This window comes from Lepidochelys olivacea (genome assembly GCF_965140295.1).
Source record: "Lepidochelys olivacea isolate rLepOli2 genome assembly, chromosome: 1".
NCBI classification, from domain to species: domain Eukaryota; kingdom Metazoa; phylum Chordata; order Testudines; family Cheloniidae; genus Lepidochelys; species Lepidochelys olivacea.
The window spans coordinates 2,752,194-2,771,039 of NC_140411.1; the positions used below are offsets into that span (position 1 = coordinate 2,752,194).

Here is an 18,846-nt window from a genome sequence, read left to right on the forward strand (position 1 = left end):
TATCAATGATGACCAGTTCTTTTCCCTGGGGTGCATCTAGCTGGGATGTTTCCCCCAGTGCATGACTTTGCAAAAGTTTGTTTTTTTTCCCCACTCTCAGGTTTTGAGCAACCAGGTGAATGGGGAACTCCCTACATCATGAACTCCATTGCATTAAGTTTCATTGCATTAAGGAACAATGAGGAATAACCAGTATCCAAACTCATGTTTCCTGCTATTGCCTGTTAAGCTTTACCACACCAAGATAGGCAGCAATTATTGACACATGCCATAAAATATGAAATTAGCATTAGTAGTGTCAGTTGTTCATAATTAATTTCTATGAATAATGAAAATGTCATTTTTCAGTGTGTGAAGATTGACCAATCTGCTCCCCCATGAGAACAGCCCACAGTAGTGCATTGTCTCTCCATCCAGGCATTTGTACTGCGACCAACACCCTTGACCCTGGGCACATACAGGAAGTCAGGAGAACATACAGTACGTGCAGGACGCACCATTCTGCCTCAGAGTTGGACAACTTCACCCCTACTCTATGTCAGATTCCAACACAACCGAATTCACCAACCCCTCCACCTTCATCCTGCTGGGCATTCCTGGCCTGGAGGCAATCCATGGCTGGATCTCTATCCCCTTCTGCACCATGTACATCATAGCCGTCTTGGGGAATTTCACCATCCTGTTCATGGTAAAGAGTGAACCAAGCCTCCATGTGCCCATGTACTATTTCCTCTGCATGCTGGCTGTCACCGACCTGGTCCTGTCTACGTCCATCCTCCCCAAAACGCTGAGCATCTTCTGGTTCAATTCCAGGGAGATTGATTTCAGTGCCTGCCTCACCCAGCTGTACTTCATTCACTCCTTCACAGGGATGGAGTCTGGGATCTTTGTGACCATGGGTTTGGATCGCTACGTGGCCATCTGCCATCCCCTGAGACATTCCACCATCCTGACAAACCCCATGGTGGCCAAGATGGGCCTGGCTGTGGTGCTGCGCAGTGCCATTCTTGCACTGCCCTATCCCTTCCTGGTAAGACAGTGGCCGTATTGCAGAACCAACATCATCCCCCAGACATTCTGCGCACATATATTCGTGGTGAAACTGGCCTGTGCCGACACCCGCATCAGTAGTTACTATGGCCTCTTTGTGCTACTCTGTGTAATGGGTCTGGATGGGATTTTTATTGCTGTGTCCTATACCGTAATTCTCAGGGCCATCTTCTGCCTCCCCACAAAGGACGCCCGGATCAAGACTTTTGGAACCTGCATCTCCCACCTCAGTGCCATCTTAACCTTTTACATCCCAGGTCTCTTCTCCTCCCTCACAAACCGTTTTGGACAGAATGTGCCCCTGCATTTCCATGTTCTTATTGGCAACATGAGCCTACTGGTGCCCCCCATGCTAAACCCCATCATCTATGGAGTGAGGACCAAACAGATGCGGGACAGGCTGCTCCGATTCATTACTCTTAAGGAGACTAACGTTTTCCCCTGGTGCTCTGGTTCTCAGACCGAGCTCCGTGCTGGTGACATGGTGTTGGGCCACATTCCTTGAATCACTTACTGGGCAGTGAAAGAGATATTAAATCTTTTCTTGGCCTTACTGTGCTGTGTCAGCGTGACAAACTGGGGAATCGATCTGTGTACAACTCATTAACTCTTAACGGTTAGAAAGGTGGCAACGATTGGACCCTGAAATCCTGCCCCCTGCCCTACCTATTCCCCAAGGCTCTATCCCTACCCCATCTGCCCTGGTCCCTGGCTTCTCTACTGCCCTCTCTCCCTCACTAAATCTTCTCCACCTCTGTCACTGCCTCAGGTGGGCTCTGTCTACTCTGGGGCTGTGCTGGGAGCTGCTGAAGCCTGACAAGGGGCCTGCCTGTTGGTATGATGTGGCCCCAGCTGAGCAGGGCCAGGCATGGGTTAATGACCCAACACCTCCTCCTGCCCTGCAGGAACCAGTCACAGTCCGATCCTCTTCTTGGCCAGACTTTCTAGTTCAAAACCAGGTACCTGACAACCCTGCATGGAACCCAGACACAGAAGCCAAAAAACAGAGTGTCCGGATAAAACCTAGATGGATGGAAACCCTATTAATTATTCACCATTTGTTACAGGAACCATGTGTATTTTTATATCTTTGGGATTTCCTGTACTCTTTACTCACACACCTTGTATTAAGAGACAACAGGCTGGGGTGGAGGCATCTGTTTATAACTAGGTTGGTCATTAAAGACTATCAGCCCTAGCGAGATCTTATAGGGATAGAAGAAGGGAATAATTGCATTCTAAATTTAGTTTTCTTCAGTTTCTCTGCAGAGGGGCAGGCGTGGAAGGAACAAAACCTCCCCAGAAGGGGGAACAGAGAGAGGAGGGGTTCATCCAGCCCTTTAAAACACAGAGACTGGATGAGCCAGAAGGAACTGAGGCAAGAGAGAGGGAATCTATGGTTGCAGGGTTATGGCTGCAGCAGAGAAACAGACTGCAGCTGGAGGAGAAGTCAGAAGTTTCAGGAGGTGGCCCCTAGACACCCTAGAAGGCTCTGACCAATCCCAAAGGATGCTCCAAGGTGATGTGGATAAAGTATACATACTGGAAAACATCATCCCAACTATACATATAGAATGATAGGGTCTAAATTGTAGCCAATGATTTTAGTTCATTATTCATTTTTGATGTGATGTTATAAATTAATAAATTTATTAATTATAAATAAATTATATCATATATTTTCGCTGTATATTAATTGAGGTTAAATTGTGGGATTATAGAAGTGCAAGACTGATCAGTATTTAGAGGAACCAAGTACTAGACGTGAGTAAGACAAGCTGGAACGCAAGAAACTGTAGGTTGAGGCTTGCAAGACTTTAGCTATTGTAGGTATTGGAGACAAGACATGATGGCATAAGTGACTAGGAAATAACCTGATGCCCTAAGATAATGGGAAAAGAAGAACTAAGTGATAATATTGCACAAAATTACCCAGAAGATTAATATTATATCATAAAAATGCCGTAAAAACACGCCTGTCTCAGACATATGTCTTAATCACAGGATACAGGTTGTGCATCAATGATAATGAGAAGAATGGGAACTTACCCATCCTATAGAAAATTGTGGTCCCTTAAGTTTCCAGGGGACGCAGACCAATGAGAGAAAAAAGGGTGGACAATTTTATGGACATGCACAGAATGTAGGTATAGGCAGAATCCCATTATAAAAAGGGAATGCGTAGAGTGGGAAATCTGAGCTCCCGATGGAAGACTCCAGCAGGAACCATCCCTCTACTGATGATCGAAATATGAGAGACCCATCATAGAATCATAGAATCATAGAATATCAGGGTTGGAAGGGATCCCTGAAGGTCATCTAGTCCAACCCCCTGCTCGAAGCAGGACCAATTCCCAGTTAAATCATCCCAGCCAGGGCTTTGTCAAGCCTGACCTTAAAAACCTCTAAGGAAGGAGATTCTACCACCTCCCTAGGTAACGCATTCCAGTGTTTCACCACCCTCTTAGTGAAAAAGTTTTTCCTAATATCCAATCTAAACCTCCCGCACTGCAACTTGAAACCATTACTCCTCGTTCTGTCATCTGCTACCATTGAGAACAGTCTAGAGCCATCCTCTTTGGAACCCCCTTTCAGGTAGTTGAAAGCAGCTATCAAATTCCCCCTCATTCTTCTCTTCTGCAGGCTAAACAATCCCAGCTCCCTCAGCCTCTCCTCATAACTCATGTGTTCTAGACCCCTAATCATTTTTGTTGCCATTCGCTGGACTCTCTCCAATTTATCCACATCCTTCTTGTAGTGTGGGGCCCAAAACTGGACACAGTACTCCAGATGAGGCCTCACCAATGTTGAATAGAGGGGAATGATCACATCCCTCGATCTGCTCGCTATGCCCCTACTTATACATCCCAAAATGCCATTGGCCTTCTTGGCAACAAGGGCACACTGCTGACTCATATCCAGCTTCTCGTCCACTGTCACCCCTAGGTCCTTTTCCGCAGAACTGCTGCCTAGCCATTCGGTCCCTAGTCTGTAGCGGTGCATTGGATTCTTCCATCCTAAGTGCAGACCCTAACACTATTGTTAAGGATGGGAATAGAACTATATTGTAACTGGTGCATAGGTCTGTATAGACTTTCTATATATGCTTGGTTAATTGTAACTTTAATTGTAACTTTAATGAAACTTATAGAGTAGATGAGGCCTTGTACTGATGAATGTATGTGTGGTCACTACCTTTGGTCTTTATGTGTTCCTAGAGACTCTAAATTTAAAGCAAGCAGCAGAGGTGACTTTCACTCTGTTAAGCTTGAAACTGGAGTCACCAGAGCTGAAGCCACGGTGGTGTAAAACCACATTACAACATTTACTTTAAATAAAATAAAAGGCTACAAAATCAATTTTTCCTGTTATTATTTCCATCCATCTGCACAATGAATTTTGATATGTACACCGATATTGAGGTAATTTGCAGCTGTGCGTCACCAGTAGAAACAAAATGCCTAGATATAATATATTTTTTAAAAGTTATCCTTGGGCTAATTACTCCAGCCAGGACAGGTTAGGTATTTTAGAACTCACTCACTATTCAAAGAATTACATTTTAAAGTAAGAGAGAAATAAAATTTTGAAATGCACAGACCAGTCAAAAACCTAAAACAGGACTTGGAAAGAATAAAATTACAGAGCATAGATGTGCATTGCAGGCAATATGAAGAAGTAAGAACAACACCACATGTATGCATTGCGACGTGACTGTGAAAGAGGCAGAATGTGTGTGCATGTGAGACTGAGACTCTGTGTGTGTGTGAGAGAGAGAGAGAGAGAGAGAGAGAGAAAGAGAGACACACACAGGCTATGTGTGTGTGAGACTGAAACAGAGTGGGTGTGTGCTGTCTTGCAGTGAGAGACCATGCTCTGTCTCTGTCATAAAAATAAAGGGAAGGGTAAAACCCCTTTAAAATCCCTCCTGGCCAGAGGAAAAATCCTCTCACCTGTAAAGGGTTAAGAAGCTAAAGGTAACCTCGCTGGCACCTGACCAAAATGACCAATGGGGAGACAAGATACTTTCAAAAGCTGGGAGGAGGGAGAAAAACAAAGGGTCTGTGTCTGTCTGTGTGATGCTTTTGCTGGAGACAGAACAGGAATGGAGTCTTAGAACTTAGTAAGTAATCTAGCTAGGTATGTGTTAGATTATGATTTCTTTAAATGGCTGAGAAAATAGCTGTGCTGAATAGAATGACTATTCCTGTCTGTGTGTCTTTTTTGTAACTTAAGGTTTTGCCTAGAGGGATTCTCTATGTTTTAAATCTAATTACCCTGTAAGGTATTCACCATCCTGATTTTACAGAGGTGATTCCTTTACTTCTGTTAAAAGTCTTCTTGTAAGGAAACTGAATGCTTTTTCATTGTTCTAAGATCCAAGGGTTTGGGTCTGTGGTCACCTATGCAAAGTGGTGAGGAGTTTTACCAAACCTTCCCCAGGAAGTAGGGTGCAAGGGTTGGGAGGATTTTGGGGGGAAAGACGTGTCCAAACTCCGTTTTTTCAGGAACCCAGGTAAAGTTTAGTGGTGGCAGTGGAAATCCAAGGGCAAAGAGTAAAATAATTTGTACCTTGGGGAAGTTTTAACCTAAGGTGGTAAAAGTAAGCTTAGGAGGTTTTCATGCAGGTCCCCACATCTGTTCACATCTAGAGTTCGGAGTGGGGAAGGAAACTTGACAGTCTCTTTAAGCACTGCGGCATTCACCAGTCTGAAGGCTCATTCAGATCACAGCAGCTGCCAGCACCTCCATCCCCCTCCTGAGCCCTTCCCTCCCTCCCCCACTCTGTGGAGATGGGGTACATGGATGGGGGAGGGTGGGGGTGGGGACACCCTGACATCAGTACCCCCTCCCTCCCTCTGCACAGCAAGCAGGAGGGTCCCAGGAGCAGCTGGCCAGGGGCTTCAAGGCAGAGGGCAGGAGCAGGGTGGCAGCAGACCAGCGCGGGGAGGGGCATCTAAACCCAGGTTGCCAGATGTGCAGAGCTGTACTGAGGAAGTACCCGGCCCTTGACTGACATGTGCGCAGCTGCATAGCTTAGAGGGAACACAGGTTTGGGTCTCACATGCTGGACTCATGTGCTTTTGAGTTGCAGCAGCAGCCAGGCCCTGCCTCTGGGTTTCTAGGCCCATCCTCGGGGAGCAGCTTCCATTCTAGCATCACCCTGTCCAGCACAGGGCGTGTGTGTAGGGGAAGGACATACGTAACCTCAGGGCCTCCATAGCCAGAGTCTATATTCTCACCCTGTTAACAGGGCAATGAGGCCTAATGGGCAAAGTCCGTGTATTCACCCCTATTAGCAGGGCAGTAAGACCTAGTGGCCAAGATCAATGTTTTCCACTGTCCATGGGGTAGTAAGGCCTCATGGCCAAGTGTTCTCTATCAGGGAAAGGGACTGCCTTGCACAAAAAGAGGGGTGGTGCTGGTCTGGGTTAGGGGGCCCGGGTTAGCACTCCCTCCATTCTGGTCCCCAGATATAAAACTGTAACAGGGTTCTGAGAAGAACCAAAAAAGAACTAGATAAGTTCATGGAGGATAGGTCCATCAATGGCTATTAGCCAGGATTGGCAGGGATGGTGTGCCTAGCCTCTGTTTGCCAGAAGCTGAGAATGGGTGATAGGGTATGGATCACTTGTTGATTACCTGTCTGTTCATTCCCTCTGGGCTAGATGGACCTTTGGTCTGATCCTCTATGGCTGTTCTTATATTCTTATAAGTTCATGGAGGATAGGTCCATCAATGGCTATTAGCCAGGATGGGCAGGGATGCAACACCATGTTCTGTGCGACTCTAAACTCTGTTTGCCAGAAGTTGGAAAAAGGAACCGGGGATGGATCACTTGATGGTTCCCTGTTCTCTTTATTCCCTCTCAAGCACATGGCATTGGCCACTGTTGGAAGACAGGATACTGAGCTCATTGGACCATGGGCCATTCTGATGTTCTTATATAGAACCCAGATTTATCTGCCCCCTTCCCCTGCTGTAATCCACTAGACCCATTTCCACTCTCAGAGTTGAGATAGAACCCAGGGTGGGTCTCTCTCTCCACGGACTTAGTAACAAATAAAGAATATACATTAAAATTGTAAACCTAACCAGTGGCTCCCAAGTGACTTGCCACAAGATATCAGAACATGTTAGTAATAGAGCTGACTGGGTCTAATTTACTTTATTTTTCTTTCTTTTATACAAGAATTAGATACAGTGCTCCTGTCAGCTAATTGCTAAGTTACCTGCCAAAGAAAATGAAAGTTTTCAAGAGCCTAGCTACTCTCTCTATTCACAGTTAAAGTTACCCTCCAACCAAAATCTGAAATGGTGCCCCTGCAGCTGGCGGGGGGTGGTGAAGAGGTTTGAGGGAGTGATGGGGATGGGAGTAAAGGAGAGAAGAACAGGGATGCAGCCTTGGGGGAAAAGGCAGGGCAGGGGGTGGGGCCTCCGAGTTCCAGTTACCAGCAATTAAAAAGGTGGCATTCCTATGAGTTAATGAGTAGATCACAGACCAACTCCCCAGTTTATCACACTGGCACAGCATAGTAAGCCAGGAAAGGATTTAATGTCTCTTTAACTGCCCAGTCAGTGATGCAGGAAAGAGGGCCCAGCACCATCTCACCAGTCAGCTCTGCACGGAGCTCTGTCTGAGAGCCAGAGCAACAGGGGAAAACTTTAGGTCCCATTATGAATAACGAGCCAGAGCAGCCACTTCCGGATCTGTTCGGTCCTTATCCCATAGATGATGGGGTTTAGCATGGGAGGCACCAGGAGGTACACACTGGCAATGACAACGTGAAACCATAGGGCCACATTGTAGCCAAAACAGTATGTGAGGGAGGAGAAGATAACTGGGATGTAAAAGGTTAACATGGCACAGAGGTGGGAGACACAGGTCCCCAAAGTCTTGAGTCATCCTTTGTGGGGAGGCTAAAGATGGCCCTGAGGATAAGAATATAGGACACAGTGATAAAAAACACATCCAGACCAATCACAGAGAATAGCACAAAGAGGCCGTAGTAACTACTAACACGGGTTTCAGTGCAGGCCACCTTCACCACAGCCATGTGCTCACAGTACGAGTGGGGGATGATGTTGGTTCTGCAATATGGCCACCGCCTTGTCAGGAAGGGATAGGGCAGTACCAGCATGTCACCGCAGAGCACTATGGCCAGGCCGGTCTTGAACACCATGCAGTTTGCCATGGTGGTGAAATGTCTGAGGGGATCTGTTAAGGTTGCAGAAAAGGAAGATGTATTCAAGAAATATTATTGTCTGCATTTGGAAAGAAGCAGCATGAGGTATTCATATCACATTAATTGATGAAATACTTTCCAGTCCATTAGCACTGAAGTCAAAGGAGCAAAGGATGAAGGAACTGGGCATATTTAGTCAGGAAAAGGTAAGATGGGGGGGGGCATGATAGCGGTCTTCAAATGCATGAAAAGCTCCAATAAAAAGATGGAGAAAAGTTAGACTGTCTCACCACGGTGGAAAGGACAAGAGGAAATGAATTCAAACTACAGCATAGCAGAGATAGTTTAAATCTGAAGAAAAAAATCCTAAGTACAAGAACAAGAGGACAATGGAACAGATGCTTTGGGAGATTGTGGAAGATTTTATGCTAGAGGTTTTCCAAAGGATGCTGGATAGCCATCTGTCTTGGATGGATGAAAAGCAACAAATCTTGCCTCTTTGTAGGGGGCTAGACTAGCTAAGCTTCTCACCTTGTGGATCTTCAATTTAACGATGTAAAATCCTACTGTGGACCAAGTCTTAGTCAAGCAGAAGTTATGAAACTCAATACAGGGTTAATGGGGTGAAATTAAATTGCCTGAGTTATGCAGGAGGTCAGACTGGATGACGTAATCGTCCTTTCTGACCATAAACTCTATGAATCTATTAATAAAGGAAGTAGATCAGGCATTTATATTTACTGTGTCTCATAACACACGAACAAGGGAACATTAAATTCTATTGAAAGTCTGAACATACAACAGTTAGCAAAGAAATGTGTTTATATAGTCCATATCTGGCCTGTAGAACTCTTTGCCACTGACAATCCTGGAGCGAAGAGCTGAGCTGAATGGGATTCAGAAATGGATTAGCATTGTCGGTGGTGCTGGTAGCATCCCTTAGTTAAGTCTGTCTGACACCTTCACTTAGAAGAACTGATTCTGAGTTGCTTATATGTTTGTCAAACTGTAACTGTTTGGACTAAAATTTCCCATTCTGGCTTTCTGTTTCCGGATGAATTGTTTCTTTGAATGTTTCAGGTATAGGAGTTCAGCCAACTTCTTGAATGAAGCTAGGAGAAAATATGTCTTGCACATGATGAAAAATTCTTATAATTCTTCCAGTGAGGAGCCCTGGCACCTCCATGCTTTCCAGCAGATAAAAGTCAGTTAGCAGATCAGAGCTAGAGCCCTAAGATGCAAGAGCAGAAGGTGACAGTCTCTGTGCATGAACACACCGCAGACTCCTGTGGTCTTTTTTTCAGTTATTACTCCAAGAGGAGTTTTGCCTCTGTGGGGCCTGACCAAAGTATGGGCCACAGACTAAGAATTTTTCCTTCTATTGTTCATCTGATGGACAGAAAGCTGGCTAGATTGTTGGGCTCAGTGGGTAGTCATCAACAGCTTGATGTCTAGTTGGCAGCCGGTATCACATGGAGTGCCCTGGGGTCAGTCCTGGGTCCAGTTTCGTACAACATTTTTATTAATGATCTGGATGATGGGATGGATTGCACCCTCAGCTAGTTTGCACATGACACTAAGATGGGGGGAGAGGTAGATACACTGGAGAGTAGGGATTGGGCCAAAGTGACCTAGACATACTGGAGGATTGGGCCAAAAGAAATCTGATGAGGTTCAACAAGGACAAGTGCAGAGTCCTGCGTTTAGGTAGGAAGAATCTCATGCACCGCTACAGGGTTGGGACCAACTGGCTAAGCAGCAGTTCTGCCGAAAAGGACTTAGGGGTTACAGTAGACTAGAAGCTGGGTATGAGTCAGCAGTGTGCCCTTGTTGCCAAGAAGGCTTACGGCATATTGGGCTGCATTCATAGGAGCATTGACAGCAGATCGAGGGACGTGATTACTCCCCTCCACTCAGTACTGGTGAGGCCACCCCTGGAGTATCCCCCCACCACAGAAGGGATGTGGACAAATTGGAGAGAGTTCAGCGGAGGGCAACAAAAATGACTAGGGGGCTGGGGCACATGATTTACGAGGAGAGACTGAGGGAACTGGGGCTATTTAGCTGCAGAAGAGAAGAGTGAGGGGGGATTTGATAGCAGCCTTCAACTACCTGAAGTGGGGTTCGAAAGAAGATGGAGCTCTGCTGGTCTCAGTGGTGGCAGATGACAGAACAAGGAGCAATGGTCTCAAGTTGCAGTGGGGGAGGACTAGGTTGGATATTAGGAAACACTATTTCATGAAGAGGGTGGTGAAGCACTGGAATGGGTTACCTAGGGAGGTGGTGGAGGTCTGTGCAATCCCAGTGAGGTTCGCTCAGCCTCTAGCAGAGAAGCTGCATCTGGATGTAAACAGACAGGAGACCAGGGACACTCTAGCCAATGTCTCTGTTTCCATGTCTGTGCTTCTGTGTTCTTTATTCAGCTTTAGAAGTAAATGGTAATTAAGGGACCTTCCCAAAGGGAGATGAGAATATTCAGGCTCTGTGCTGAGTCAGAGAGGAATTGGCTGCTCTGTTTGTTTAAAAATTACAGTTGAGTAGTCAGAAAAGTAGGGATCATGCCTAGATCTCCCTGGGGTCTGATACCCTGTAAATGCCCAAGATGGATAGGTAGATAGTACACAGACAGAGCAGGAATAAAAATGACTGAGGGGAGACTATTGCTAAGGGATCAGACATCAACAAATCTCATCAGTAACTATCATCATACTAAGCAGCAAATAGAAAGCAGATTTATTAAGTACAGAAGGATAGATTTTAAAGTCACTGTAAGTATTATTAACTACAAAAAGATGGATTTTAAGTGATTTTAAGTAACAGCATACAGCTCAAAGTTTGTTACCTAAGAAATAAACAAAATTACAATGTAAGATCTATAAACTAGACAGGATTTGAATCAAGCCGTGTCTCACCCAGATGGTACAAGCAGTCCACCAATCATCCATAGACAGGTAAGTAACCCCTTCATCCCTGGACCACATCCCCAGTTCAGTCCTTGTTCCTAAGGTGTTCCCAGGAGTTGAGTTGTGGGGGGAGTGAGGCCAAGTGATGATATCACTTCCACCTTTCATACTCCTGCAATGGGGAGGGAACTTCATTTTTTCTAAACAAAAATCATCGGCACAGTTACTGGAAAAGTAAAGGAACAAGATGGAGTCCAGTGCCCCATGATCTGGTCACATGCCCTTGCATGCTTTCATAAAGTTAGGTACAGAAATGACACACACATACAAATAGGGTAATCATATTCAGCAAATCATAACTTTTCCATCAATACCTTACATGTCAGACAGTGTATAAATCACACAATAATTGTATCAAAATAGTAAATATGGGGGAGCCACGGTGTTGCTTTCAGGCACAGGATGTCACATCTCCCCGGTTAGTCCATTGCAGGAGTGTTAGTCACTGACTGATGCAGGAGCAGTGTGCTCAAGGCTCTCTACTTTTTGACCGTACAACTCCCAAGTGTTGCAAACATTGTAATGTTACCCAGAGATGTTCTTGCAAACTTCTGTGTACCTTTCAACACTTTGTAGATCAGCCTAGTGATCTCAAAAGTCAGCAAGTGTGCTTCCTGTGCAGCATTGTTAACCATTGTGCTCTTCCAACTAGTGATAACTCAATATGTATATTCATCAGTGCCATGAGGTGTTGTGCCTCGGTTTCCCCCTCCAGACAGCAGAGCAGGTTTATTATCCTTTTCCTCCTGTGACAAGCTTTGAGGCTATGAACAGGTGTTAGCTGAGAAGCAGTAGCCACATATGGCTTCTTATTGATTACTCCTAGCATGTCCAAAAGCTTTCCCCCCAAATCATGCCTGATACACCTTTTCATTGCATCAGAGGGGTGGCCATGTTAGTCTGGATCTGTAAAAGTGGCAAAGAGTCCTGTGCCACCTTACAGACTAACAGACATATTGGAGCATAACCTTTCGTGGGTGAACATTCACTTTGTCGGATGCAATCCTGCAATTCTCCAACACCCCACGTCTAGACTGGACAGCCCCCTAATCATTTTTGTTGCCCTCCTCTGGACTCTTCAATGTGTCCACAGCTTTTCGGGGGGGGGGGGCATATTGGGCACAATAGTTCAGATGTGCCCTCACCAGTGCCGAAAAGAGGGGAATGATTGCTTCCCTTCTTCTGCTGGCAGTGCTCCTACTAATGGAGCCCTATATGCCGTTAGCCTACTTGGCAGCACTGTTGACTCATATCCAGCTTCTTGTCCACTGTCCAATGTAATCCCCAGGTCCTTTTCTGCAAAACTGGTGCTTAGCCAGTCACTCCCCAGCCTGGAGAAGGGCATGGGATTTTTCACTTGTCCTTGTGAACCTCATCAGATTTCTTAGGGCCTTATCCTCCAATATGTCTAGGTCACACTGGATCCTATCCCTACCCTCCAGAGTATCATCTGTGAACTTGCTGAGGGTTCAATCCATCTCATTATCCAGATCATTAATGAAGATGTTGAACAAAACCAGGCCCAGGACCGACCCCTGGGGCACTCTGCTTCATAGTGCTGCCAATTAGTTAGAACGCTCCCCCTAGTATAAAACCATATTCCAGAGGTTTGAGCAGGAAAGAGGCTAAATGAAAATGTTTCCAGTGCCTTTTGTAACTTCTGCATGTGGAGGGAACCCCATTCCTTCAAACAAAGCCCTCAGCCTAGTTTGTGGGAAAACACAGGTTAAGCCTCTTCTATGGTCCATTGCGAGTTTAGTGTTGTCTTAACACTTTAACATTGTGATTCAAGTGTTAAGATGTGCTTGCTGAATACCTTGTTGGTGTTACCACAGGAGCAAACACACTTACATACTCAATATTCAGATACAAAAATGATAGATGTGTACAAATAGGATAATCATATTCAGCAAACCATAACTTTTCCATAGACACCTTACTTGATATACTGTGTACAAGATTTGTTGCAATTATTTAACAGTGCCATCAACAGTGATCTACACGGTCATATTTTAATCTGATAATATCTCAAGTATATTAGAAGCAAAGCAAATCTGAAGTGTGGTAAAGGCCTTTACTAGATGCGAGTGGTAACACTTAATAATCATGCAGAAAGGGGAAAACTATTCAAATAATCTTTCTGTGCTACATCTGGAAAGAAGCAAGATGATGCACTCAGATCACATGAACTTCTTTCTAGTCCACTGGTAACTATGGAGGATGGTAAACAGCACCTACTAGGGATCAATATTTTTAAATCAACTGTCCCAGATATCGCACACCCAAAGAGTCCTAAAAGAATTGTCTGAGGAAGTCTGTTCCCCGCTGATGTTAATTTTTAATAAATAAAGGAACTCCATGGATATCCTAGAAGACTGACAGTGTTCTAATGTTATGACAGTATTCAAAAAAGGGATGACTTGGGTATTAAATGCCTGTTAGTTTGACATCAGTCATGGGCAAAATAGTTAAAAAGAAGATAGGATATTTAGTGAATAAAGACCTAAAGGGTAAGACTACAATTCATACCAATGAACAAGATATGATGGAAAATATGACCTGTCAAACAGACATGATTTCTTTTTTTAGGTGATATCAAATTTGGTTGATAAAGGCAATTGCAGAGATGGAATAGACTTAGACCATTGCAAGTTGTTTGACCTAATACCACATGACATTTAGATCAACTAACTAGCACTAGAGAGTATCACTAGATCATTCATTAGATGGAGTGAGAACTGGCTAACTGATAGAACTCAGAAAGGAGACAACCACCGGGAATGATCATCCAGTGGGGTTTTTTTTCTCATGGTTCACAAAGGTCCTTAAGCACCTAACTCCCACTGATTCATATCTCTAGGCGCCCATTTGGTGGGTCGGAGAGAGGAGTCTATTTCCATGTAGGATTGCCAGCTCTGAGCCATCTCCCAGAGCCAGGAGGACAGGTCAGCGATTTCTCATGAGGTGCCTGAAAGAGACGTGGGAGCCCCAGATCCAAAATCTCTGCTCTACCTGATTTGGAGCAGGGCCTTAAACACAGGTCTCCCATGTCCCACATGAGTGCCCTGAGTACCCAGAAGGGGCTGTCTGTCTGACTGTCTGGAGCTCTTCCACTTTGTACAAATAAACCTTCAGTGGAGCAGGGATTTGAATCTGGATCTCCCACATTCCGGGGAGGGTGCTAAACCGCTGGGCTATGAGATATAGTGGGTCTGCACACACACCATCCGACATGCAGACATACACATGGACCCACATGCACACACAAACACACGTGCACATGCACGTGGACGCATGCACACACACACACACATGGACACACACATACACACATTGACGCATAGACACGTACGTGGAGAATCCTAGGATACTAATGTCCAACAGTCCTTACAACTCTATAAGTAAAAATATTTGCTTTAAAACATTAATAAGCATTTGATTATCACTTATAAATGTTATTCATTACTATGGCAGTGTTGATAACTTGTTCCATTCCTTTCTGAACCCGGTGTTGTAATTTGGCTGTTTTGGTTGAGGTTGCATGTAGCAACACATTCCCATCAGTGCAATTATTGCTATGGCTTGTATTCCCATCAGTGGTACACTAAGTGTTCTGACAATTGGGTGTAGAGTAACCTGTGGGATTGCCCACCAAGGTGTTTTCTCCTCTCTTTGCATGCTTTCTACTTCTTCTATTTGTTGTTGGATAATATAAGCTATGGGTATTAAGGCTTCCTTGGTTCTTGCCACCAAATCATGCATGTCAAATTGTAATTGCTCCCCTGAGGGAAACAATTCGATCAATTATCAGAGGGGTAGCTGTGTTGTCTGTATCCACAAAAACAATGAGAAATCCAGGGGCACCTTAAACACTAACAGATTGATTTGGGCATAAGCTTTCGGGGGTAAAAAACCCACTTCTTCAGATTCATGGAGTGAAAATTACAGATACAGGCATAAAAATATATTGGCCATAAAGAAAAGAGAGTTACCATAAAAGAGGAGAACCAATGCTGAAGGCCAATGTAGTCAGGGTGGATGTGGTCCAGTCCCAATAGTTGATGAGGAGGTGTCAATACCAAGAGAGGGAACATTGCTTTTGTAGTGACTCAGCCACTCCAAAATTGATGGTGTTAAGTTTGCAAATGAATTGTAGCTCTGCAGTTTCTCTTTGAAGTCTGTTTTTGAAGTTTTTTTTTGTTGAAGAATGGCCACTTTTAAATCTGTTATTGAATGTCCAGGGAGATTGAAGTGTTCTCTTACTGGCTTCTGTATGTTACTATTCCTGATGTCTGATTTGTGTCCATTTATCCTTTTACGTAGAGACTGTCCGGTTTGGCCAATGTACATGGCAGAGGGGCATTGCTGGCACATATCACATTAGTAGAGGTGGAGGTGAATGAGCCTCTGATGGTGTGGCTGGGTCCTATGATGGCGTCACTAGAGTAGATATGGGGACAGAGAAGGCAACAGGGTTTGTTACAGGGATTGGTTCCTGTGTTAGTGTTTCTGTGGTGTGGTGTATAGTTGCTGGCGAGTATTTGCTTCAGGTTGTGGGGCTCCCTGTAAGTGAGGATTGGCCTGCCTCCCAAGGCCTGTGAGAGTGAGGGATCTTTTTCTGGGATAGGCTGTAGATGGTTGATGATGCTTTGGAGAGGTTTTAGCTGGGAGATGTATGTGATGGCCTGTGGTGTTCTGTTATTTTCCTTGTTGGGCCTGTCCTGTAGTAGGTGAATTCTGGGTATCCATCTCGCTCCATCAATCTGTTTCCTCACTTCCTTGGGTGGATATTGTAGTTTTAAGAATGTTTGATACAGATCTTGTAGGTGTTTGTCTTTGTCTGAGGCATTGGAGCAAATGTGGTTGTATCTTAGGGCTTGGCTGTAGACAATGGGTCGTGTGATGTATCCTGGAAGGAAGCGGGAGGCATGTAGGTAGGTACAGCAGTCAGTAGGTTTTGGGTATAGGGTGGTGTTTATGTGACCACCACTTATTTGTATTGTAGTTTCCAGGAAGTGGATCTCTTATGTGGACTGGTCCAGGATGAGGTTGATGGTGGGATGGAAATTGTTGAAATCCAGGTGGAATTTTTTAAGGGCCTCCTTCCTGTGCGTCCACTCCATGCATCTGAAGAAGTGGATTTTTTACCCACAAAAGCTAATGCCCAAATCAGTCTGTTATTCTTTAAGGTGCCACCAGACTCCTCATTGTTTTCAATTCAATCAATAAATCTTATAGGTTTCCTGGAGAAGTAATAATTTTAATGTCAATGCTGACACTACTTGGTGGCCAAAAGCCATGGCTTCCGATTTGGGCTGTGCTAGTGATTTGCACACACACACACACATTTCAGGACAAATGTTTCCATGTATAGAAAAATTGGAATATCCCAGAGCACACACCCCATCTTGTATTTGTACTACCTCATTAACTACTTCTTTTTGTACCAGTTGGGCCCAGCTTCTTTCTGTGATGTTGGTATGAACTGGAGCATAGCATTTACCCAGTCAACATCCACAACAAGCCTGATTAGATTCTAAGCCAGTTTCAGTTACTCGGCACACAGTGGGATAGTGCTGTACATAAGTATAATTTATCAAAGTTCCCACACTTTTGGCATAATGCTAGGGTGCCCGGATGTCCTGATTTTATAGGGACACTCCTGATATTTGGGTGTTTGTCTTATACAGGTGCCAATTACCCCACACCCCTGTCCCGATTTTTCACCCTTGCTATCTGGTCACCCTACATAATACACTTTGACTGGGTGAAGAGCAACCGAGGAAGGTACCAAGAGCTGAGCCAAGAGAAATGAACTCTATTTTTTACCCACAAAAGCTTATGCCCAAATCAATCTGTTAGTCTCTAAGGTGCCACAAGTACTCCTTTTCTTTTAACTCTATAAAGTTATTTTAAGGTACAGACAGTAGCAGCAGCCGCAAGTTTAGCAAACTAAGGCTAAGTCTACGCTACAAAGTGGAAAGCCATGAGCCAGCGAGTTAGAGAGCTGTAAAATGCAAGTGTAGACATGGTCTGAAGAGATGTAGAGATAATTGAGAAAGAAGGTAATATTTCTAGCTCTGAGTGCGGAGTGTGATTCCATGGGTCAAAAAAGTTGGGAACCCACACTCCGGGTTTTTATCCTGGGTCTGAGAGGAGAGTGGGGGTAGTTATACTTCCCTGCTCTTGTAAAACCTGAATCTGCTTCCCAGGGTAGGTTGCTTTTGTGTGCATGCCAAATGGATTGCAGGAGTGCCCTTTTTTGCTGCAGTTTGTTTTGGGGCAACTCCATGTATTAATGTATTAATTCTGGGTGTTAATCTGCTTAATTTTTTTTCCTTTGAAATTCTTTTTTATTTACTGCCCTGCAGTCAAATCTCAGCTCCTGTCTTCTAATGTGCTTTGTGGACTATTTCATTTTTTCTTCATCTGATTTATTAATTCAGTGACAGTATTGTTTGCTACTTTTTCCTTCTGTGCACTTACTTCTGACAAGCACAAATCTAGGTTTGGGTTCAAGTTTTACCAGAACCTGTGTTTTATCGTAAGGTGGTCGTTGCACTACAGTGGACCCTGTTTCATCTTTTTAATTTTGCTAGGGCCACCTTTTTTTCATTTCTCTCCCCATTCTTCAGACACGGGGTAGCTACCTGAACCCTGCTGTTGACTACACATATTTATAACCGGGGATGACAAATATCTTTATGGTAGGCTTTTATTCTGTTCGTGTGCTTACTGTCTCTGGACTGCTTGCCACCCTGCAAGGGGAGTGGGAGAATTTCAGAGCTCTGTGGCTTCTCCTTCTTCTTTTAACTCTTTGTTTTTGTTACTTGTCCCTCCAATTTTGTGGTGTGTTGTTTTAACCATTTAACAGCCCTGGTTATAGTTTGCAGTATTCCACATTTCAAGACAACACTCTTTGCCCTAGTCTTACACATTTCGTTAACATGTTCTTTCCCCACTATATTTTTTAATTCATATCAATCGCTTTTGCTAGCAACCCAGCAGGTCCTTACTTCATTAAGCTTTGCAGAGATTTTCAGGGAGGAGATGAGAGAGTTCCTTTGCTTTTCATTTTCTGTCATGTTCAATTGAGATTCCTACAGAGGACAGCTTGCTTACTTACCAAATCCTCTCAGGGTCACCAGTGTGCTTAGGCAGACCTCGAGCAAACCATCCAATGTCCACAAGATCCATTAAGGGATGAGGGCACCCAGCCAGGTTTATTGTTGATGAAGCATGGTACTAATATCCCGCAGACTCTTCCGGACCATTAATACATGCATACCTCTAACAATGGACCAGCTCAGTGAACAGCGGGACTTTCTAGTCCTCCCTAAATCCAGACAAAGATACACCCTGTGAGATGCTTCTTTATATCCTGATCAAATACATTATGAACTGTCATCCTGACCTTATCTTTTAGGAGGGCTCAGTGTGTTCCTGTTATCCTTCGGGAATGTTTTTATACCATCCTTGATATTGGGATGTCTGGTATCACTTGATATTGGCTGGCATGTGTCTACGTGAGCATGCTGTGACTAAACCTTCTTGTGAATGGGTGTTCTTGCAATATCCGCCCTGTTCTTGCCAGATTCCTTGAGCAGCTGCTGCCTCATACCAGGCCTCTGATACAAGGCCTTATG

At 44.5% G+C, this 18,846-nt stretch overlaps 1 protein-coding gene across 1 annotated transcript; it reads left to right on the forward strand.

The window, feature by feature from the left end:
- Positions 1-502: 502 nt before the first annotated feature.
- LOC311514452 (olfactory receptor 52E4-like) lies at positions 503-1,555 on the forward strand (the record flags this gene model as incomplete). Its single annotated transcript, XM_084617012.1, has 1 exon — positions 503-1,555. The coding sequence occupies exon 1, from the start codon at positions 536-538 to the stop codon at positions 1,553-1,555; it is 1,020 nt and encodes a 339-aa protein (XP_084473138.1). The 5' UTR covers positions 503-535.
- Between the last annotated feature and the right edge of the window lie 17,291 nt (positions 1,556-18,846).